Raw genomic sequence first — 23,511 nt, 5'->3', positions numbered from 1 at the left:
CCAGCGCCCAGCAAGCCCGGACTGGCTCTGAGGTCCCCGCTAATCTGCCCTGTTACCGCAGGTAAGACTCAACCTCAGAACCACTCTCGCAGCCCAGGCCCACGTGGGAGAGCGGGCGGTTGGGGCTGTTGGTCTGATTCCAGCGCTTAATTGGTATAATTGCTCCCTTCTTCCTGCCAAACCCGAGCCGGCTGACGGCTCCCCCACCTGCGGACACAGAGCTGCTCAAAAATGCCTTGTTGTCTCTAGTGGCGGGTTCTGCCAGCACCTCCAAAGATCCTGCAGCCCCTTCCCAGGTGGCAGGAAGGCCTGGGACCACCTGCCCGGAGGGAAAAGACCCTGGGGGAGCCTGGCTGTCTGGGGAAGTCATCGAGTGCTCCCCTCTTGCCAGGGACAGAGAGGAAGGGGATGCTCCTGACTCGGGGGCTCCTCTCTGAGGCTCCTGCCAGGAAGGGGGTCCTCACGGAAGGATGAGAGAAAATGCCACAGGTCCTGCTCCCCTTTTCCTTTCTCCTGCCTCCCTTCACCGCCCTCTGGCTTCCCAGGGGTCTCCCTGAAAGGGTGAGCTGGCGGGCAGTGTCTGGGATGGACAGGAAGTCACTACACAGCTGAGAAAACCAGCCTACAGGGCCAAAGTGTGCGTGTGTGACTGCACGGGGGTGAGGGAGATCCCCCACATGCATAGAAGTCCCCGGGGATATGGCAATCAGGTGATACTTGGATATTTAGAGGGGTTTGGGCCACACCCAGTAGTATTTGGGGGGCTACTCTCAGCTCTAGACTAGAGGGATGATGTGGTGATAGGATCAAAATGGGGTGAGTCTGGCTTAACCAGACTATCTCTGAATACTGTCCTAACTAGACTATCTCTCTATACTACCTGTCTTAACTAGACTATTTCTCAATACTATCTGTCTTAACTAGATTATTTCTTTGGCTCCAACACAAATATTACTTGAGATCTACTTGAACTAGAAAATTATTCCTCACTTATTTCAGTTTTGGGGGCATACCTGACTGTGTTCTATGCTTACTCTTGACTCTGTGGTCAGGGATCACTCCTGGTGGGGCTGGGGCACCTTATCCCTTGCACTCTCTCTCTGGTCCCCAAAGTTACTCCTTGTTTACTATAGTATAAAATTCAGTGCGACTGGTGCCATCCCTAGTATGAAAAGAATGCTTCTACTTTAAAGTATTTGTGATTTACCCAAAGTTCAAATTTAAGCCCTTCTCGAGAGCCTGGCAAGCTACCAAGAGTATCCTGCCCACACGGCAGAGCCTGCTAAGCTCCCCATGGCGTATTCAATCTGCCCAAAACAGTAACAACAAGTCTCACAATGGAGACGTTACTGGTGCCCGCTCGAGCAAATCGATGAACAACAGGAGGACAGTGCTACAGTGCAAATTTTTTTCCCCTTTATTTTATTTTATTTTTTTACAGTTGTAAATTTATAATTTTTTGTGCTTTGGTTTCAATCATACAATGATCAGACACCCATCCCTCCACCAGTGCCCATCTTCCACCACCATGGATAATATCCCTCCCACCCCCATCCCCCCATCCCCCCTGTCTCTGTGGCAGGGCAATCCCCTGTGTTCTCTCTCTCCTTTTGGGTGTTGTGGTCTGCAAAAGAGGCATTGAGTGGCAAACATGTTCAGTCCATAGTCTACCTTCGACATGCATCTCCCCTCCTGGGAGGATCCTCCAAACATCCTTTATTTGGTGCTCCCTTCTCTATCTGAACTGCCCTTTCCTCTAGGATACCTGGCTGGCCTCTAAGTTATGGAGTAATCCTCCTGGTGCTGATCTCAGCTATTCTTGGGTATTAATCTCATACTTTGTTACTTTATATCCCCCAGATGAATGCAATCTTTCTATGTCTATCCCTCTCTTTCTGACTCATTTCGCTTAGCATGATACTTTCCATATTGTACCACTTGTATGTAAATTTCATGACTTCATCTTTTCTAAGAGCTACATAGTACTCCATTGTGTAGATGTACCAAAGTTTCTTTAACCAGTCATCTGTTCTTGGGCATTCAGGTTTCTTCCAGTTTCTGGCTATTGTAAAGAGTGCTGCAATGAACAAACAAGTGCAGATGTCACTTCGACTATACATTTTTGCCTCTCTGGGATATATTCCCAGGAGTGGTATTTCTGGGTCAAATGGGAGCTCAATTTCTAATTTTTTGAGAATCGTCCATACTGTTTTCCAGAAGGGCTGAACCAGTCAACATTCCCACCAACAGTGAAGGAGTGTCCCTTTCTCGCCACATCCACGCCAGCATCGGTTGCTTTTGTTCTTTTGAATGTGGGCCAGTCTCTGAGGTGTGAGATGGTATCTCATTGTGGTTTTGATCTGCATCTCCCTGATGATTAATGATGAAGAGCATTTTCTCATGTGCTTTTTTGCCATTCGGATTTCTTCTTTGAGAAAGTTTCTGTTCATTTCATTGCCCCATTTTTGGATGGGGTTGGATGTTTTCTTCTTGTGGAGTTTAACCAGTATTTTGTATATCCTGGATATCAACCCCTTGTCAGATGTGTATTCGGTGAATATCCTTTCCCATTCTGTAGACTGTCTTTGTATTTTGGTCACTGTTTCTTTGGAGGTGCAGAAGCTTCTTAGTTTAAGATAGTCCCATTTATCTATCTCTGTTTTCACTTGCTTGGCCAGTGGCGTGGCATCTTTGAAGATACCATTAGCTTCAATGTCATGGAGGGTTTTGCCAACTTTATCTTCAATGTACCTTATGGTTTCTGGTCTGATGTTGAGGTCTTTAATCCATTTTGATCTTACTTTTGTACATGTTGTTAGGCAGAGTTCTGAGCCTATTTTTTTGCATGTAGCCGTCCAGTAATGCCAACACAATTTATTAAAGAGGCTTTCCTTACTCCACTTCACATTACTTGCACCTTTATTAAAGATTAGATGAGCATATGATTGAGGGGAGATGTCAGTGTATTCAACCCTGTTCCATTGGTCTGCAGTTCTGCCTTTGTTCCAGTACCATGCTGTTTTAATTATTACTGCTTTGTAGAAGAGTTTGAAGTTAGGGAGTTTGATTGCTCCGATTTTCTTTTTCCCAAGAATTGCTTTAGCTATTCGTGGGGGCTTATTGTTCCATATAAATTTCAGGAGTGTTTGCTCCATTTCTTTGAAGAATGTCATGGGTATCCTTATAGGGATTGCATTGAATTTATACAATGCTTTCGGTAGTATTGCCATTTTGACAATGTTAAGTCTCCCGACCCATGAGCAGGGGATATCTTTCCATTTCCTCATGTCCTCTTTTATTTCCTGAAGTAGCGTTTTGTAGTTTTCTTTGTACAGGTCCTTTACTTCCTTAGTTAAGCTGATTCCTAGGTACTTGATTTTCTGGGGCACAATTGTGAACGGGATTGTTTTTTTCATGTTGCTTTCTTCTCTCTCACTGTTTGCGTATAGGAAAGCCATGGACTTTTGGGTATTGATTTTATAACCTGCAACTTTACTATACGAGTCTATTGTTTCTAGGAGTTTTTTGGTGGAGGTTATTGGGTTCTCTAAGTAGAGTATCATATCATCTGCGAATAGTGATACAGTGCAAATTTAAGGGTAAAACAGGTCTTTTCATTTGCTAGTCCAACTTTGTTATCCTGGGTTCACATATTACCCCCGAACTCAGCCGGCTTTTTTTAATTTCCTATTTTATTGCTTTTTGGGTCACACCTGGCAATGCACAAGAGTTACTCCTGGCTCATGCACTCAGGAATTACTCCTGGTGATGCTCAGGGGACCATATGGGATGCTGGGAACCGAACCCGGGTTGGCCGTATGTAAGGCAAACGCCCTACCCACTGTGCTATCACTCCAGCCCCCTTTCCTATTTTATTTTTACAAAATTGTTAGTTTTAATTGACTGAGGTTTTATGATTTACAATGTTGTTAATGATGGTTTCTCCTGCACATAATTACAACCCTACATCCATTACCAATGTTCCCACTTTCATCCCCCAAAGACCCCAACACCCCTTCCTTTCAACACCCCTTGATTCAACTGTGTGCCTTGGTTCCCCCATTGGTTGCTTTGGCCCTTTGTTGTCAGTTTGCTGTGTATCTTTACGGCCCACAAATGAGAGATCATTCTGTATCCGTTCCTTCTGACAGACCCCTCTCACCGTTATAGCCTCTTGTTCATCCATGTTGCTGCAAATTGCAGGACTTTGTTCTTCTTTGGACAGCAGAATATTCTACTATGTCTATAGACCACAACTTCTGGATCTGCTCATCCGTTGCTGGGCACTTGGCTGGTTTCCATGTCTTGGCTAGTGTCTTTAGTTCAGCGATGAACACAGGTGTGCACAGATCCTTTTGGATTAATGATTTTGCATTTTGAGCACAGATGCCAGGAAGTGCACACCCAGCTGACTTGAGAACACTACCTGACCCCCGGAGTCCACTCACCCCAAACTTGGATTCAGGCCCGACCCCTTTCTTCCATGTGTTTATCTCACCTTCCGCATGTGTCAATTTGTCCTTCAGTGTCCCTGTCTCTAGTGTGGGGGCAGGCGGCAGGAACATGCCCTCCCTAGCCTCGGTCTGGGGCTGCGGGCGGGTGGAGAGGGCAGAGCAGGAAGCGGCTGGGGGGCAAGTGGGAGCAGCCAGGCCCAGTGTGGCCCTGTCCTACGCATGGTCACTTCTGGCTTGGCCTGTAAGGTGGCCCTGCTCAGGCCCCCACCCCGGGATGCACAAAATTCAGTGATGGGCTTGGGTCAGAGGTCTCACATGCAGGCGTGTGGCACACATAGGGATTAGATAATTCCCATGCACCTAAGCGCACAGAGAAAAAAAAAAGATCTCTTCCTCCCCAGCCCAGGCCCATTTTTGTCCAGCTTAGAGAAACTTCCTCTGCCGCTCAGGCAGGGGTCATCATCCCTTGAGAATTGGGCAGTTCCTCCTGCCTCAGAGCCAGCACCACACACAGGCTCGTCCTTGCTAGAAAACAGGGCATGCTTCTCAGAGGCCATGGTCCCACTGGAAGGATGATTTTTTTTTTTCATTTTGGGTCACACTCAGCAATGCTCAGGGGTTACTCCTGGCTCTGTACTCAGGAATTACTCCTGGCAGTGCTTGGGGGACCATATGGGATGCCAGGGATTGAACTTGGGTCGGCCGTGTGCAAGGCAAATGCCCTACCCTCTGTGCTATCACTCCAGCCCCAGGAGGATGATTCTTATCAGTGTTTCAGGGTTCACTGTGGGTGCCTGTCGCTGGTTCCGTGCTCCCAGCCCAGGAGTTAGAGAAGAAAGGGGCATTGTCACCTGACTCTGTAAGTGGTCAGGGATCACTCCTGGTGGGGTTGGAGCACCTTATTCCTTGCACCATCTCTCTGGTCCCCAAAGTTACTCCTTATTTACTATAGTATAGGGATTGTTCCCCTGCGCAGTTGAGGCTGGCTAGAGCTTGCAACAAAAAGTCAGTTATTCCATTTTTTTGAGGCAGTGACAGAGAGTGAGGCCCAGGCTGTGAGAGGAGCCAGGCTCAGCCCCCACCCCACCTCCCATGCGGCGCCATCCCCAGTGACTTCGCAGAGACTGGAAGTCAGTGCCCACTCTCCCGTCCACACTGGCCCCTCACTCATGACACTTCCCTTACCAGGCGTCCTGGCCTCCATCCCACCTCCCTGGAGGCCATCCCCAGAGCCCTGCTTCCTGCATGTGGGGGTGGGGGGTGGGTGCTGGGTTCCCAGCAGGCAGCAGAGGGAATGGGAGGACACTGGCCTGTCCCCCCTAGGTCCCTGCACAGGAACGGTGGAGGCACACTTTGTATGCAGGAAGAACATTCTCGGGCGTGTGATCTGAGACTCCCAAGATTTCTGACTCTCCCTGGCAAAGGAGGTGCCCAGGGCAGCAGGGAGCATAGCAGGATAGGGCGCGAGGGCACGGGAGAGGTGTGGGATGATAGCCTATCTCACGCCTCACTGGCAGGGCTGTCCCTTTCTGGACCAGGTGGCGCTGTCTCTATTGGCTGTCTTCTTGCTGACCATCTACCTCCACTGTGGCCACTCACCCAAACCAGCTGGTCTTTCTGATGCAGGAACCTGGCCATGCCTTCTTTTTGCTCACTGATCTCCGGCATGGGGCTGCAGACAGGATGGTGGCTAAAGGGCACACATCTGGGTTTGATCCCCAGTGCCACATGGTTTCCCGAGCTTCGTGGGGCACAGCCCAGGATTGTCTGAATAGCACCACATCCTTGGTCCTTTGCATGGAGCTACCAGCCCAGCACCACCAGAGGATCCCCTGAAACTCCTTAGCACTGCCTGGGAGGCAATCTCCCTCCCAAAAAACATCCTCCAGTGGCTCCCCAATGCCTGGCCCAGCGTTGCTCAGGGGATTTCCACCTTCCGCCCACTCAGAGGCCCCACCTGAGATGCTGGGTCCCCATGAGGCTGTCCCTTCTCTTTCCCACGTGCCCTTCCCGTGCCTGGAATTCCTCCCCAGCCGCTGCCCTGCTGAATTCCTTCTTGGTCCATCCCCAGGCCTCCGTGCAAACTCTCTATCTCCTGGGCTCAGGCCGCCTGTCCTGTCCTGCTGTCACTCTGTGCTGGGACTGTCAGGCTGGCTTCCCCATGGAGTCCATGAGCAAGGGCCGGACACTGTCTTCTTCGTAGTGATGTTTATCCAACTCATCCTGAGCCTGTCTGTTCTTAGACACATCTGGAATGTCCTGTGGAAACAGACACCCTCCCACCCCCGACCTCTTGACCCAGAGTCGCCTGGGGGAGGGGCCTGGGAGGGGAGTCTGTATTTTCCCAAAGCTTCGCAGGTGCTCCTGCTAAGCCAGCCAGGAAGGGCTACGGCCCCGGGGGCCCGTCTGAAGGGCCAGGCCTCACCAGTAGGGGGAGCTCCCTGAAGATCTCTGCTGCCTCAGTCAGCCTAGGTGTGGGTGGGAGGTTTTTCCTCATCATCCTTCTTCAGGACCATGCTGGCCAGTGGGCTTGTCCAACCAAGTCTCCCAAGGTGAATTCAGGGAAGAGAGAGAAGGCTGGGGTCTCCTGGTGGAGGTGCCCTATGACCCCGTGCCACGCCTCACACAGAGTTCATGAGGCCTGGGCGTGGACCCAGGGGTCTTGGGCAGCTCACAGGTCCTTGTGGTGTCAGCTGTGTAGGGTGGTGGGGCTCCAGCCCAAGTCCCAGATCAGCAAGGCAGAAGAGAGTTGTAAATGGGGTAGGGAGAACAGTGTGGCTGGCACACAGGTTCAAAGCAATCTCCTTGTTCCCCTGCGCAGTTGAGGCCAGCTAGAACTTGCATCAAAAAGTCAGTATCGCATTTGACTCCGATTGTCTTCTTCCTGGGTAACCCACCTGATAGGTGAGAGAAGGTGCTCTGAGAGTCCTCAGAGGCCTGAAACTGGTGACACATCTCGGTTACAGAGACACCCAGAGGGCACCCACCGAGCAAGAGGTCCCAGGACATAGACAGGAGATCCCTCAGACAACTGGGTCCCAAATAAGAAGAAAATAAATAAACAACAACAATGACAAATTAAATGACTGATACCTTGATGAGAGGAGGAGTGGGCAGTTCTCAGGAAGGGTTTTTATGGGGGGGGGGCTTTGGTCCAATCCAGAGAAAGAGCTCCCCCTCCCTCATTGCTGGTGATGGGGTATCTGCAGCTATCACTATAGAGAGGACAGGGAAGGACAAGTCACTCTGGAATAGGGGCACAGACAAAGGTCTAGAAGCCTGACAATTTGGGGAGAAGTACTGGTGTCCACTTTGGGCTCTGGGTCCAACCTTGAGTCTGAGAAGAAGCTTTGGAGGCATCAACAGCAAGAGGCGTCAGCGGATGGAGAACTGTGGGTGGATGGAGACAAACTTGAGCACCTATAGAGGTGGCTGCTCACAGCCAACACCCTAGGGCAGCTCAGAGGCCCTGCTGGGGTCCAGGCTGACTCTCCCGCCGCCTCATCCTGACGCTTGGTCTCCATCTCGCCCTGGATTGATCCTCCCCATCCTCTTCTCCCACCAGGCGCCTAGATGCCAACCTCATCTCCCTGGTCCCGGAGAGAAGCTTTGAGGGGCTGTCCTCACTGCGCCACCTGTGGCTGGATGACAATGTGCTCACGGAGATCCCCGTCAGGGCGCTCAACAACCTGCCCGCCCTGCAGGCCATGACGCTGGCCCTCAACCGCATCAGCCACGTTCCCGAGTGCGCCTTCCAGAACCTCTCCAGCTTGGTGGTGCTGTGAGTGCCGCCCTCTGCCCTCCCCGCGGCAGCCTCACTGCCCAGCTCTTCTCTCGGCTTTGCAGGCCCTCCTCATGTCAGTTTCCCTTTTGGAGAGGGTGGTGCTCATCCCACATGAACCCCAAAGGGCCCACGATGACCTTTGTGCTGTCCAGGTGCTCTGAGAGTCACTCAGAGGCCTGAAACCAGGAGGCAGGCCACTCTTTTCTCACTGTGCAGATAGAGTAGAAAACACCACAGTCTGAGGAACGGAAGTCAAGGCTTGCAATAATTTTCATCCCCTTGAACAGTCAGACGATGCTTTGGCACAGAGTGGGAACGATGCATCTCCTTTCCCAGGCCCGGAGAAGCAGGGGAAACCCATTGCTTGTGACTGTGTGGCAAAGCCTCTATCGGGTTGATCACCTGACAGATATAGCATCCCTGGCAGGTATGGGGGTCTGGGGTTAACTCTGCCTTCCCAGTGGGAACTTTAGAGTGCAAATTAGCTCCCAGCTAATTGCTCTGAGTGATTGGTAAGTTCACGGGGATAATTACTAAGGGCTTTGAGGTCATGTGTAATTGCTTTGGGTTTCTCACTAATTGCTGTGGGAATGCCGGTGAGTGAGTGCTCAATAACAGCAGTGCTCCTGCCCTCGGAACGCTGGTGTGATTTTTCCAAACTAGGGCTGGAGCGATAGCACAGCGGGTAGGGCGTTTGCCTTACAAGTGGCCAACATGGCTGACCCTAGTTCAATTCCTCCGCCCCTCTCGGAGAGCCCGGCAAGCTACCGAGAGTATTCGATATGCCAGACACAGTAACAACAAAGTCTCCAATGGAGACGTTACTGGGCCCGCTCAAGCAAATCGACGATCAACGGGAGGGCCTTTTTAGGATGTGCGGGATCCGTTCAGGAGACGGAAGCGCGTTTCTGCTCAGTTTGTCTCGGTTGTGATGAGTCATCAATTCTAGGCCCGCCATCGCCCCCCACCCCTTCCTTAGGGGTCAGGGGGCCTGTGTGGAGGACGAGCAGGTCCTAGCTTTAGGGCAGCCCCCCATGTGACATCAGGAACAGAGAGAGTGTGGAGTCTGACATGATGATGGGGAAGAGGATGCCACGCGGTAGGCACTGGGGAGCAGTCCCAGGCGTTGCCACAGCTCACGTGGGGGCTCAGTGGGATGGAAGAATAGAGATACAACCGCTGCCATCATGGCACTGATGGTGGAGCTAAAGCAGCAGTATAAGGGAAGTAAGGGGAAGGACAGAGAGACCGCTAACCACAGGCTGTGATGGTGCCCACACAGCCAGCCCGTGGGTTCGTGGTGCCTGGCAGTTCTGAGTGACTCGTGGGGCTGAGAGAAGGCCGCAGGAAAGGCTGTGTGTGGGGGAGGTTGGGGGGAGTCCTGGGCCTGGAAGGATGATGGAGTTAGACAAGAGGAGAGATTCAGGGGCTGGGGGAGGTGTCCCGTGAATGGGCCAGTCTTGGGGTGGCCAGTGTGGAAGGGGGACTAGGGAGTCAAGGATGGGGGCTCAGTCTCAAGGCAAGGCTGGGGCTTCTTCCCCGTGAGGAAGGGGCATGGAGGTTCTCAGACGGAGGTGAATAGGGGGTATTTGTGGAAGGGTCAGTGGGACCAGGAAGAAACTGAAGACCAGAAGGTGAGTTGGAAGACCCTCAGGGCTCAACGCTCGTCCAGTTCACAGAGGTGGCTGAGGAGTCAGGAGGGAGGCAGGGCCATGAAGGGAGCTGAGCGGAACCATTGATCTGACCGAGGATGCCCACCTGGAAGTTGGACCTGCTGTGGGTCCAGGATACTGGGGGAGTGGGGGGGAGGCACGGAGCAGGAGGAGGGGGCGAGGGCTGGCAGACAGGAAGCCTCCTCAGAGAGCACGGGGCAGCACCTTCTGTCTGCACCTTCCCACTGCCGGGGCTTGAGGAGGTGTTTCCAGAGGACGCGGCCGCAGATGTAGCCAGAGCGGGCCAAGTTGCTGGGACTGTGGGGTGAGCTGTCGGACGAGGGCACAGGAAGACAGGCAGGAAGCAGCTGTGACAGGAGGCAAGAGGGAGTTTTCTTGAAGAGTGGCCACAGCCGAGGAGGCCCGTGCCCAGAGAAGTGCTCCATCAGCAGGGTGGTAGGAGAGGCTGGAGAATCGAGGTGCTCCCTGAGGGGCCCTGTGATGAAGGGGGCCCCCGGAGCCCGGGATGCTCCTCCTCTGTGGAGGGCTCTGCCTGGTGTCTTTGTTTGTGAGAGTCTTGGACCAGCCTGACTTCTCTGCCCTAGAAGTGATCTCTCTTTTTGCCCAAAGATATTTTTCCACCCTTGAGCTTGAATAGCTTCACCAGAATATGTCACCATGGAGAACACTCTGCACCCACAGTTCCCGAAACAATGTAGGTCTTTGAGCCACAGATGCCATTGTTTCTTCATCGGGTGGATTTTGGGGGGTATTATATCCTGAATACCTCTTCTGTCTCAGTTCTGGATCCTCACCCTCAGAGACATCAATTACCCTTTATGTTTTCCTTGTCTGTTCTTTCTTTCTTTCTTTCTTTCTTTCTTTCTTTCTTTCTTTCTTTCTTCTTTCTTTTTCTTTTTCTTTCTTTCCTTCTTTTCTTCTTTCCTCCCTTTCTTTTTTTATTCTTGCTTTCTTCCTTCCATTCTCTCTTTATTTCTTTCCATCCCTTTCCTTCCTTTCCTCCCTTCCTTCCCTCCCTCCCTCCCTCCCTTCCTCCCTCCCTCCCTCCCTCCCTTCCTCCCTCCCTCCCTCCCTTCCTTCCTTCCTCCCTCCTTCCCTCCCTCCCTCCCTCTCTCCCTCCCTCCCTCCCTTCCTTCCTTCCTTCCTTCCTTCCTTCCTTCCTTCCTTCCATGTTGGGGGTCACACTTGCCGGTACTCAGAGGCTACCTTCAGCTCTGGGGTTAGGGTCACTCCTGGCAGTCCTCAGGTACATGCATGGGGCTTGAACCAGGGCCTTCCACATATGAAGATTATGCTCCAGACCTTGCTTCCTAACCAGTTTAACCTTTTGATCTCAGGCGGGCAAAGTCACCATGATTATCGCAAGTTTTCTTCTCTGACACATTACACTTTCTTTTTATTCCCTTTTTCTTTAAAATTAAAAATCATGAGTTGCAAAGTTGTTTACAATTTTCAGCCATAGAATGTTCCAACACCAGTCCCTTCATGAGTGCTCACCAATGCTCCCAGTCTCCCTCCCACCCTCCAGTTTGCCTCTATTTCCATCTCCCATTTTCTTAGTGTTCCCTTCCCTGTTCTGTTCCCTCTACTGCACCGCAGTGCCAAGCATCCCACTGGAGCCCAGTTCTACTCTTTATTATTGACTTTGGGCCTTTGTTGTTCTCCTACTATGCTTCATATCCTATATAAGAGAGAGAACACATTTCACCTTCCATCTGCATCTATGCCCCTCCTCCTCCTTTTAAATTTTTTGAGAGTTTGTAATGACTTGATTTCGGTCCTCAGTGAGTTTCCTTAGTGTTCAATGCCATTTCTTCTCCCTGCAACAATTGTTTTCTGTAAAGTCTTGTTGGGTCGCTTGTTTTGTAGCCGACAGCTATTGTGACCAATCTCCCAGCACTCCTGGATTCACTGGCCACATCTTCTGGGCTTGGAAATTTGTCTTTCATGTTTTAGTTTTTGGGTCACATCTGGCTGTGCTCAGGGTATACTCCTGGCTCTGCACTCAGGGATCATTTCTGGTGGGCCCCGGGGGACCATATGGGATGCCTGGGATAGAACCTGGGCCTGCCGCGTGTAAGGCAAGCGCTCTGCCTGCTGTACTATCACTCTGGCCCCATTGGAACTTTGTCTTTTATATCCTCTCTTCTCTCCCTACTGTTCTCTGTTGTATGTTTTCACAATTGCCCTATGATTTGTGTTCTTGTTTTCTTATTTTGGAAATAAGAGGCTCCCAAGCAGTGTTCAAGGGGTCAGGCCCACTCCTGACCATACGTAGCCCATCAGACCAGGCAAGTCTGCCATTTGAGCCCAGCAGTGCCAGCGACCACCAGGCCTATACCCAGTGGTGCTAGAGACTAAATTCAGGTCCCTAAGCATGCAAAGCATCCTGCCCCCTGAACTATCTCCTCAACTTTTATTTTCCTCTGTTCCCTTGATCTCGGTGCAACAACTCAGGTCCCTGTTTGTCTTTCCCCTGAGCAGAACTTGGGGGTCAGTGAAGTTCGACCTACCGTGAGGGTGTGGTCGGGGAGGTAGTGTGCCGCAGACCCCCCCACCCCGATGGCTTCCATCTTTGCTGAGGCCCTGGGCTCTGCTCTCCACAGTTCTGGAAGGTTAATGGGGTCTGGGCTGTGCACACAAGGAGTCTCCTGGGGCTTCCGACATCTCCACAGCTCAGCACAGGAGCAGGGTCTCCTCTGGGTCCCCTTCACCATTCCCTGCCCCTTTGTGTGTATGTAGAGAAGGGGGGGCGCAAGAGAACTTTAAATTTTTTTAACGTTTTTATTGAATCACTGTGAGATAGAGCATAACAAGGCTGTTCATGATTAGATTTCAGTCATACAGTGTTCCAACACCCATCCCTTCACCAGTTACACTTCCCAGCACCAGTGTCCCCAGGTTTCCTCCCATCACTCCCTACCCCCCCTTCCCACCGCCTGCCTCTATGGCAGGCACTTTTCTTCTCTCTCCAAGAGAGCTTTTATTGAATGAAATTAAAGATGCAGGGTGGTGGAAGTTAAGGAGAGGAACATGTGTTCAAGAGAAAAGCACAGACTCGAAAAAGCAAGCAAGCACAGATGCATAAAGACAAGATAGGTGTAGGGAGAAAATGGGCTTGCAGAATAAGCCCCCAAATCTCCAGAGTTTTGCTTCCTCGCCAGTTCCATTTCTGGAGTAGGGGGGCTGAGTCGGGCACCAGCGTTGGACGGCTTTGGGATGTGAGACTTGGTCCCCCTCCCTGCTTTGTTGCTACTTTTAATACTTGGGGTGGAGACAGGGAATTTTTTTCCTGCTATTTTCACTCATTTTCTCAAGAAATTGGGAGAACATTGTGTCACTTGTTTTCAATTAGCTCCTCCCCTCAGAAGTCTCCCCCCCACACCCCCCCACACACACATCCAGCTCCCCACACCCGGATGTGCTCAAGCCAAACCCTTCGCCCTCCGGCACTGAGACACCCCATGTCACCCACCGCTTGGCCCCGCAGGTACCTCGGCTGGCAGTGACTCTCCCCACCCTGTGCTCAGCATCGGGGCCTCCGGGAAGCCCCCCTCACTCTCTGGCCTCCAAGGTTCCATCCCCAGCTGTCTCCAGCTCATGCCAGCGCTGACAGGGAGTTTCGCCCTTAATTATGTGTTGTCTGCCGCGGTTGGCTGCTGGCTCCCAGAAGTGTGTCTGGCCACTGAGTCAGGCAGGCTGCCCCGGGGAGCCCGACCAAAGAAGGAGCCCCAACCTAGTGCCCCTCTGACATCAGGCTTCCATCCCAGCACTTTGGGGGAGCCTCGGAAGTCTGGGTGCTTCCCACTTTCCTTCAGTCAGGAGCCAAATAAAAGCTTCCGCCCGGTGCTTGGGAGCATGTGGCTTCAGAAGCCCGTCTCGCCAGTCATTGGACTCTGGAGGAGAACGGTCCAGGGGGTCATCATGTCCATGCACTGCCTCCCCTTTCCCACTTAAGCCACTGTCTGCACCCCGCCCCAGCCACGGCTGCGGGCACCCCTTCTGACGTCCCCTTCCTTCCCACACAGGCATCTGCATAACAACCGCATCCAGCATCTGGGGACGCACAGTTTCGAGGGCCTGCACAGTCTGGAGACACTGTGAGTGTGGGGCTGTGGGTGGCGGCATCCGGCAGCGGGGGGCAGGGGCGCTGGAGCCCAAGGGTGTGTCGTGGGGGGGACAAGGGGGCAAACGAGAGGCCAGCAGGACAGCCAGCCATGCTGGTCTGAGCCCTGGCCGAGTCCCCAGACACTTCCCAGGTCCTTTTTCTAGAATGTCCCACCCACCTTCCTCCTTCAGATAGGTGGAATTTAGGGGGAACCCAGAGAGAGGGCACCTCACACCCCAGCCAGCAGAGACCCCCTCCTCCAGCTTCTGAGACTATGAAGCACAGATAGGAGCCTCGAGAAGCAGGTACAAGAAGGGGGGCTGTAAAGCCTGGGGTGTGGGGACCAGCGTGACAACATAGCAGGTAAGGTGCCGGCCCTGTGTGCGGCCCACCTGGCTTTGATCCCTGGCACCTCATATGGTTCCCCAACCCCACCAGGAATGATCCTTGAGCACAGAGCCAGGAGTAATCCCTGAGCATTGTTGAATGTGGCTTCCCCCAAAGACCAAAGACAAACCGAAAAGATCTGGAGTGTGGAGAAATTCACGGCAGGTCTAAGTGCCCCCGCGGTCCCGACCGGCCACTGGCAGGGAGCGGGACCAGAGCAAAGGGTAGGAAGAGGTCACAGGGCCACAGGCTCTGGCAGGTGGACTCTAAGAAGCAGATGAGCTGTGGACTCTTACGAAGCCCCTTTATTCACACACCACCATCCCGGAGCTCAGAGATAGGCAGAGCACCCCCAGGGAACCCCTTCACTTCCTCTGGAGGCCACCAGCCCCTAGCCCCTCAAGCGTGCTGAGTAGCCCTGCTTGAGCAAACAGCTGCCGGGCTCTCTGGGGGCACTGACCTGCCTGCTGGGGTCCCTCAGCTCCCAGAAGGGCACTCCCTGCCCAGTCACCTGGGTAGGCCCAGGGGGGCAGGGCTGGGGACAAGGACCCCCCAAAAGAAGCCCGATAGTGTGGTGGTGGGGGAGGGGCATACCAGGGGCAGGTTCTGTTTTAATACCTTTGTCATCCCTCCCTCCCACACACACCCCACCTCTAGTTCCCTGCTTCTCCCCCAATACAAATGTCAACCCCAAAGTGCATTTTCCTGGGCTCGTAGGGTTTTGAGAGTTGTAAGAAAGATTTGCATACAAAACACCAAAGGTTTAGAGGTTAGAGATGTTGTACAGTTTAGATGGGTCCAGTCCCTGCCCAAATGTTCAGGCCTCTCCTTTACCCGTGTACAATGTCACTTGTCCTATCCCAGGGATGCCCTGGCCCCTGTACGACTTCTTTGTCCACCAGGTCTACTCGCCTCCAGTGTCTGATGAGTTGGTCTTGTCCCCGAATCTCTTTCCTGGTCTGAAACCATGTCTTGGGCCTTTCCTGACTGTACACTATGGTGTCCTGACATCTTGTGCCAGCTTTCCACAGTCGGCCGTCTGTCTGAATGTGAGATCTTGGCCCGATTCTGCCAGGGCCCAGGAGCTTGAACTCAACTGCGGTCTCTCTGGGCATCCGAGAGAGAGAGAAGGGCCGGCGGAAGGCTGGAAGGGGCTAGAGAAGGGGAGGGGCGGGGACCTGGCTGGAGGGAGCCTTTTATCCACTGCCATTTCCCCCCCCCCCCCGCCCTGCCCCCACCATCCTGTTCTCTATTTTGATCGGCTACCTGTTCGATGGGCTAGGTTTAAATGACCACCTAAATTCACCTGGGGCGCCACCCTTCCACTCCCGCTGGAACACGACCGCCCCCAAGCCTAGCTCTCACAGTGAGGCATTTTCTGGAACAAAACCAGCAGAGAAAACTGCAGGTGCAGGCTTTTCTGAGGGAGCACTGTGTCAAGGGCACCCCTGGCCCAACCTGCCCCAGGAAGCCTGGGCCATGTGTTTCTGTGGTTGTGGAGGAGAAGGGGGTGGGGTCAGGCTGTACCTGACTCTGCCCGGTACCCCAGAGCAGGGCTGCCCCCGGCTAGAACTGAGGCAGGAGAACTGCCTGATTGGGTAAAAGTTTTCCTCTGGCACTGGCGTCCAGGTGGGATGCACCCGCCTGTGGGTCCAGGAAGGTGAGCACAGCTTGGGCTCTGCGCCTCCCCGCTTTGTCCCCCAGGGACTGCGGGACGGGTCCAGCTGCTCCATCAACACTCCAGACAATGAGTCCAGCCAGCAGCCCTTGGAGCGATGGGGGCGGAGCCGGAGCCCCGGAGTGTGGGGGCTGGGAGATCTGCTGGGAAATCAGGTGGGGCGTGGGGAGGGGGCGCACAGACTGGGTGCGGGTTGGCACCTCTAAAAAGCCAAGCAGCGGGATTTCTTCACTCCTGGGGCACACTGCCTAATGCTTTCTCAATTAGCCGCTGGATGGAGGCGCAGGGCGTTTGGCGCAGCCGTCGCTGGCTCGACCACAGAGCGGCCCGCCGCGCAGCGCCCACTGCGCTCCCTTTCATCTGCAGCGGCGCTTGGCGCGCACGCGGAGCTCAGGGCCCGTGCCCGCTGCACAGGTGGGAAAGCCAAGGCTGGGACGAGGAAAATGCCCCTGAAAACCTTGCTCTGCGGAGCCCTCATGGCCTGGTGTCCAGCCCTGGGCATCAGACAGCTGGGGGGGGGGGGGGCGGCAATGCTACTTCGCTGCCGGAGACTTAAGCACACCCTTCACCTCTGTGCGTCTTAGTTCTCTCACCTGCGCTGATGCTGCGGGCTTGACACGCGCGATAAATGAGGTGATGAGGTGGCAAAGTCCCTGCAGAGCCTGGCCGACCAGGAGCTTGCCCTGTCCCCGCCTTCTTTTTCCCCAACCCCTCCTCCCAGAGGGCCTCCACCCCCTCCCCCACCCCCCACTTCTCAAAACTACCCTTTCCTCCCACCCCGAAGGGAAAACTTCTCCTTCCAACTTTTGATCTCCAATTAAAAAGGGGGGGAAAGTGTGTTCTTTCTCCTCTATCCCCCGGAGCGTTTGCTGCGCGGAACCTGCAGGGGCAACCAGATGTGGAGGGGGGAGGAGGGGCCCCGGAATGAAAGAACCAGCGCTCGGCAAGCCTTTTAATTGTTGCAGACCTGGCACGCTCTTTCGGCAGCTCTGACTCCGGAGCTTTTCATGTGAGCTCCTCTCTGGATGGGCATTTCTCCCCGGGGCCCTGTAAATCTCTGCCACTTAGCGCTGCTCTCTCATCTCCCCAAGCAAGAGCAAGATCAAACCCCCACCACCCCCAGCCCGGGCTGTGGTTTGGCCCCATTTGTGGTGGTTCTTAGGAGAGAGAGTGGCACCCGGCCCTTCATCTATGGGGTGGAGCATAGATGGCACTGCACACATAGCCATCCCGTGATGATGCGGTCACCACATGTGTGTGCTGCATGTGCCACACAGTTTACGTCCTCCATGATCTTCACCCCACGCCCCAACACGGAACAGACATCAGCTGCTGACACCACTAGATCAGCCTCAGCAAGTAGGCTGGCTTCTGTGAACCTCACATTCTGTACAATGGGCTCCCTCAAAGGGCGAGGAGGGGGCTGGAGCGATAGCACAGCAGGTAGGGTATTTGCCTTGCACACAGCTGACCCGGGTTCGATTCCCAGCATCCCATATGGTCACCTGAGCACTGCCAGGGGTTAATTTCTGAGGGCATGAGCCAGGAGTAAGAGTAACCCCTGTGCATTGCCGAGTGTGACCCAAAAAATAAAAAAAAATGGGCGAGAAGGAAGTAAGACTCGGCCTGTGCTCTGACACTTAGCAGGCAAGTCTAAGTGTCTAGGTCAGGGGTCTGGGTACGGCCACTGCTACGTCCTCTCTCCTGCAGAGCCAAATAAATTATGCAATTCCAGGAGCCCTGCAGGACTCGAAGGAGGCCTGAACCTGCAAGGAGAGGGTTCTGGAAACACGGCTTCTTCATCACCACCCCAGACTTTTCTGAGAAACCCCAGCTGGAGGCAGCGGGACCACCCAGTCCTAAGGCTGCATCTCCCTCCTGTTCCCACGGTGTTCCACACTGGAGTCAGAGACAAGCGGGCCCCCGCCTGCAAAGGTGCTTGTTCTCCAAATGCAGGTGCCTGTGTTTCTGTAGTTGGTGAGTGATGGGAAGGCCCCGGAAGTTGGACCTCCAGCCTCCAAACACAACCGTCCACTAGCACAAGTGCTAGAGTGCGTCCAACAGTTGCAGGTCATCCTAGGGATCTGGGTGGAGACAGAAGGGAAAGTGTGACCAGGGACAGGTCTCCAAGGAGGTCACAGGGACCTGGAACCAAGCTCTTTCCCTGGGCCAGTGCCTGGGAATGGCATTTGGAGACCACAGCCTGGCTGAAGATTCTTGGATCCCTGCTACACCAACCAACAGATTCTGCACAAATCCCTACCCTCCCAAGAAAAAATTGGACAAATGTTACAGGAGTGCAGTGGGAGGAGTCTCCCTCCTTCCTTCCTTCCCTCCCTCCCTTCTTCCCTTCCTTCTTCCCTCCCTCCTTCCCTCCCTGACCTGGGCATGTGATTTCTGCTCCTCGGCTAGAGCTCAGAGAGGGGAGGATCGTGATGAATGTGGGGACAAATGTGTCTGATCTTTAGGGTGTGAGTGCTGACCTCAGGGCCTCCTAGGACCTCATTAGACAAATCTGGCCCAATTGGAGCCCCTTGGTTGGCTCCACTTGGGGGCAGAGGATGTGTTTTGGGTCACACTCAGGAGCCAGGTTACCCTCCACCAGGGTTCAGAGGCATCTTGGAGCAGAGCAAAAGCTGGGCTGGCACCTGCAGAGCTGGATGCGACCCCTGCTGTGCTCCGGAATGCGGGGAGGGGGGCAGTCACCTGCCCTCACAGGGCTCTCAGGCTCAGGCTAGAATATGGGGGTCTTACAACTCACCCGACACCATGCACAGTACCCGGAAGACCACAAGAGCTTAACTCTGTTGCCTGCTCCTCTCTGGCCTTTCATTCAATACCTGGCGGTGGCTATTTACACACACGGGTAGCCTTTCTCTTTCCTTCCTTTCCTCCTCCCTCTTCCCCTCTTGTTCTCAGCACTGTGTGTTAAGGTGGTGGGGAGGGGGCTGCCACTATGCCATTTTGCAGCAAACAGCTTTCTCCGCTCTTTGGGGGTACATAGGAATTCCCAGGCAACCCACTTCCTGTCATTGCCATCACAAATACCACTGGGTCAGTGGCTTTGACACCCCATCCCCCACCCCCGACCTCCCCAAATGGATTCCTTGGCAAAATCAAGGTGTGGATCAGGTGATTCCTTCCAGAAGGTTCCAGGCAGGCTCTGTTCCACTTCTTTCTTACCTGGAGCTGAATTCCTTGGCTTGGAGACACCAAGCTTGGTGTCTCTTCTTTTTTTTGTTTTGGGGCCATAACTGGTGATGCTCAGGGCTTATCTCTGGCTCTATGTTTGGGAATAACTTCTGAGTGGTGCTTGAGGGACAGAAGGAATGCCAGAGATCAAATTCAGGCCAGCTGCCTGCAAGGCAAGCACCCTGCCCACTGTACTATCTCTCTTGCTCCATCGGTGTCTCTTCTAATAAGGACACTTGACGCTAGATTTAGGTCTCAGAGTGATCTTGGCTCAAGATCCTTCAGTTAGTTACAATGCAAACCCTGATTTTCAAATGTAGTCTTGAAAGAAGGCTGAAGATTAGGGCTCCCACATACGTGTGTGTGTGTGTTGGGGGATTAGGGGGGCTAATCCAACCCACTGGCAGCTCCATGGCACAACCCTCTGGGGACTGGCTGCTGAGTGGGACAGAGGCCTCATTTATCTTATCTTCAGGCAAATGTTGGTCATTCCTGCAATTGTTGATAATTGCCTGCAATTAAGGGAAAGAGATGATCCACTAGCCCACTCACTCCTTACAGACCACCTGCTGAGAGAGACCAGCCAGGAAGGCTGCAGACGCAGAAACTGAGGCAGAGAGATGACCTTGGCCAAGGTCACCTAGAGCCCCCTGACCTTAGCTCAGGCTGCCTCCAGAGCTCACCCTGGAAGAAACCAAGAGCTCTTTCCTCGCCAGTTCTTAATCATCCTACTTTTGTGGGTTTATTAGCTGCAAATTTGTAGGGCTTTGTGGCTTATAGAGGAATTTATTGTTGCACATAAAACTCCCCCCCCACACACACACTCCGCCCCAGCTCTCTCTGAGGAACCACTAATGACTTCTAACAAGCAGAAAATTGAGCGGCCCATGAGTCTGTCTCATGGTCTGCGACCATGACGAGTCACTAACAGTGCTTCCAGCTCAGCGTTCGCTTCCCCACTGCCCTCTGCAGCCGAGACCCAAGGTCACTGTTCCTGCCACATTGGCCCTTCTTCCCCTACGGCCATGGGGTCAGCACATCTTCTCTGAGGGTCTCCCCTCAGCCCGCTGGTCGGGCAGCAGGGATAAGAACTTGGCGGCAGGTTTTCAGTAGATGCCCTGCAGAGGCAGCTAGCAAGTGCCAGGCTGGACTTTACATGCCTGTGAGGAGGAGGAGCTGCCACAAACCAATGCTTGGGCTTGAAGAAATGCTCGGAAGCTTAAAGTGTGTTGTTCCCGGTAGGCACACGACCATGGGTTCGAGCCCTAGTGCTCAGGTAATCCTGCCAGACCTGCTGCGAGGAATCTCAGTGACAAAGGGCCCAGAAGCTGGTTTTAGAAATGGCCTAGGATGTTCCCAGGGCAAGTGTGAGGCCCTGGGCTTAGTCCCAGGGTCACACAAATGATAAATCAATCCTGACCACCCACTGAATAGCCTTCCCTGGGGAAGAGAAAATTTTCTCCTCCTGTCCCCTCCAATCCCTTCCCCTCCCCTCCCCTCCTCTCCTTTCCCTTTCCCTGCCTTCCCCTTTCCTCCTCTCCCTTCTGTCTTTAGAATGATGTATTCCATAGATATTTGTTGTATTTTTCATTTCTTCCAGGAGCACTGTCAAAAACTGGGAACAAGGAAAGTATAGCTCTAGGGATCGTGGAGATGGACAGGTACTAGACTGAGGTCTAGATCCGGAGTCCTTTACAACCTCCCCCTGGTATTATGATCTCAGCACTCTCATCCCTGTCCCTGGGCCTGTCCATGGCTCCCTTCTCACATTCTCTTGTCCTCAGCTGGTCCCGTGCTTGTCATCTTGTGTCTGTACTGACACCTCCAGCCTGGAAGCCATCTGGCTTCTGAAGTCCAGGCTTTCCCAGGCAAAGGCCTTCCCAACGTGCTCACATGGATATGGAACAGACACCCACACACCCCCCTCTAAACCTTTCCAGAAGTATGAACCTGCTCAGGATGGCAGCCTGGCCTGTGAGCTGGCCTGGCCCGAACCTCAGGGGCCTCTGGGCCAAACTGAGCTCGCAGCAGACAGAGTTGGCCTCATCTTCGGGACAAGAAGACTGTGCACTTCTCACTCCCCTCCCCGTGCCTCAGCTTCATGCCACACCAAAGCCACCCTCCCCTGGGACTTGGGCAGCGTCTCTTATCTGGTCCCATTGCTTTCATCTTGTCACTCTACAGTCTATTTTCAACACAACAGCCAGAGCAACACTTGTAAAAGACAAATTGGATCATGTTACTCTTCTATTCCGAACCCTCATCTTCACACTCTGGGGAGAAGCCAAAGCTGCAGTCTGGCCTTCAAAAGGACAAGGCCCCCCACTACCTCTCTGACCTCACTTCCACCCAAATCAACTCCCAGGGACAATAGTCTTGAAGACACCAGGAATGCTCCTACTTTAGGACCTTTGCACTGGTTGTTTCCACCATCTGGAATGTTCTTACTCATCTCCTTCCAGACTTTGCTCAAATGTCACCATTTCAGCGAGGTCTTCCCTCCTGGTCAGCAATTGGCAATGCTTCCTACTACCCTGTCTTCTGTCTTTCTTTTTCTCCTTAGTCTTCTGCACAGCAATTTTCACAGTCTCACATCCAGTGGTGTTTCTCTCTCTCCCTGTGGTTTAACTCCCATATCCCCGTGGGTTCCGTTCATAATTACACCTGCAGCACCTGCAGTTTTTGGCATGGGGAAGGGACTCAATGAATACATAGAGGTTGAATGAAAGGATTCGTGGCCCCCAATGAATCTCTGAGCTTCTGCTTCTATGAGAGTGCTGGACGATCTCTCTTAGCTTCCCCTAATCCCCTCTTGTCATCAGGAGGGGGACACAGGTGATCCATACTCTCCAGCCCAGGTCTTTTCCCTGAGCATCACTCTTAACACCCTGATGCTGGTGCTACAATTTGTGTTAATTAAGCCACATTCAAATGTGAGTTATGGATGGAATAACCACTTGTTGATCTTCTCATGGCTGAGGAGGTGGTTCAGTGTCCCAGCTCCGAATGTGGGCAGAGTCTACAGGGAGGGACCCTTTTTGCCTGGGGACAGGTATCTTCCCACAAAGCTTTTTGGTTCTGCATCTCAGGGTCGCTGCAAATAGTGGTCTGAGTGAGTACCAATCCTTAAACCACAGTCTGCACTAACCAGAAGCCCCTCAGTACCATCAGTCTCCCTTCAACTTTGGCATCCAGGAAAAGGGGGTCTGCCTACAGGGGTCTGTCCAGGGTCCTGAGCCCAGTTTTGAGGGTCAAGTCTTCAGAATAAGAAGGGTTTTTCTGTGGGAGTGTGGGGGAGAATGTGTGGTAGCTATAAAACGGGTGGAAAGAGCTTGGGAGAGTCCTGAGGTGGACAAGGCCGATGGTCTTTGGTCTGTAGGTTACGGTCTTCCAGCAGGGGGAGGGTGGGGAGGAAGGGCAGCTGGCTCTCTCCCTCGGGTGAGGAGGGTCATCCACACAACAGCCCCACATGGCTGCCCCCGAAGCCGTGAGTTTGTTGAAGGCGCCGCCATTTAGAACATCCAGGCAGCGGCTGGACGCCCTGCCACCCAGAACCCCAGAGAAGATTTCTACTTTCGGGCCTGGTTTGGAGTATCACCTCTCACCTCCCTTCTAATTCTTGGCTTCTCTGGTCCCAGGTGCCTCATTAGGGCAGGATCACTGGTAATCTCCATATCAGAGATCAGCGACTTTGATTCAAAGCAGCTTGGCTGTTGCTTCAGGTATTCTCAGGATTTTCTTTCTGGCAAGGAAGAGTGTGTAGGTGGAGGGAGGGGAAAAAGGTGTGTCGGTGCCTCTCAATAGAAACCAATGACAATTGTACTAATTGCTGCATTCACTAATGGGTGGTCTTTTGTGTAGACTGTTTGGAAGGTAAGACAATGTTATTAGTCATGAAGTTTTGGTTGGTCCCTGGCTCACCAAGTCATCTGCCTCAAGCATGTGGAGTCAGATTTGAGACCGAGCCTGGTCTGGATGGAAAGAGAGATTAAGATGTAGTCATTGTGTGCTCTTGCTTTTGTTCCAGTCTTTGGAAGATGAAAGTGGATCAGAGTTTACAATCTACCCGAAATGTCAGCTTTGTATTTCCCACTGGGGAACAAGGCTCGCCCACATTCCTCTAGGAGCCCTTATCTGGGATCTGGTAATCAGCACAAATATTAGCCTTGAGAATAAAACCATACGTGGAAGCCCAATTAATGATCTGAATCCTTCTTTGTTGCGGTAGAGACACA

General features: G+C 53.1%; 1 protein-coding gene across 1 annotated transcript in view; it reads left to right on the top strand.

Annotated features, from left to right (window-relative positions):
* The window catches only part of LGR6 (leucine rich repeat containing G protein-coupled receptor 6), a 121,574-nt gene that overhangs the window by 65,687 nt on the left and 32,376 nt on the right, over positions 1–23,511 (top strand). Inside the window, exons 5-6 of the mRNA XM_056110523.1 lie at positions 8,020–8,235; positions 13,940–14,011. Of these exons, the coding sequence (XP_055966498.1) occupies positions 8,020–8,235; positions 13,940–14,011 (288 nt within the window). The remainder of the gene's footprint in view (positions 1–8,019; positions 8,236–13,939; positions 14,012–23,511) is intronic.

The sequence above is a fragment of the Sorex fumeus genome, unplaced genomic scaffold (genome assembly GCF_029834395.1).
Source record: "Sorex fumeus unplaced genomic scaffold, SorFum_2.1 ptg000010l, whole genome shotgun sequence".
Lineage (NCBI taxonomy): Eukaryota > Metazoa > Chordata > Mammalia > Eulipotyphla > Soricidae > Sorex > Sorex fumeus.
The sequence above is the reverse complement of the archived record's forward strand: the minus strand, read 5'-3'. Positions and strand labels throughout refer to the sequence as shown.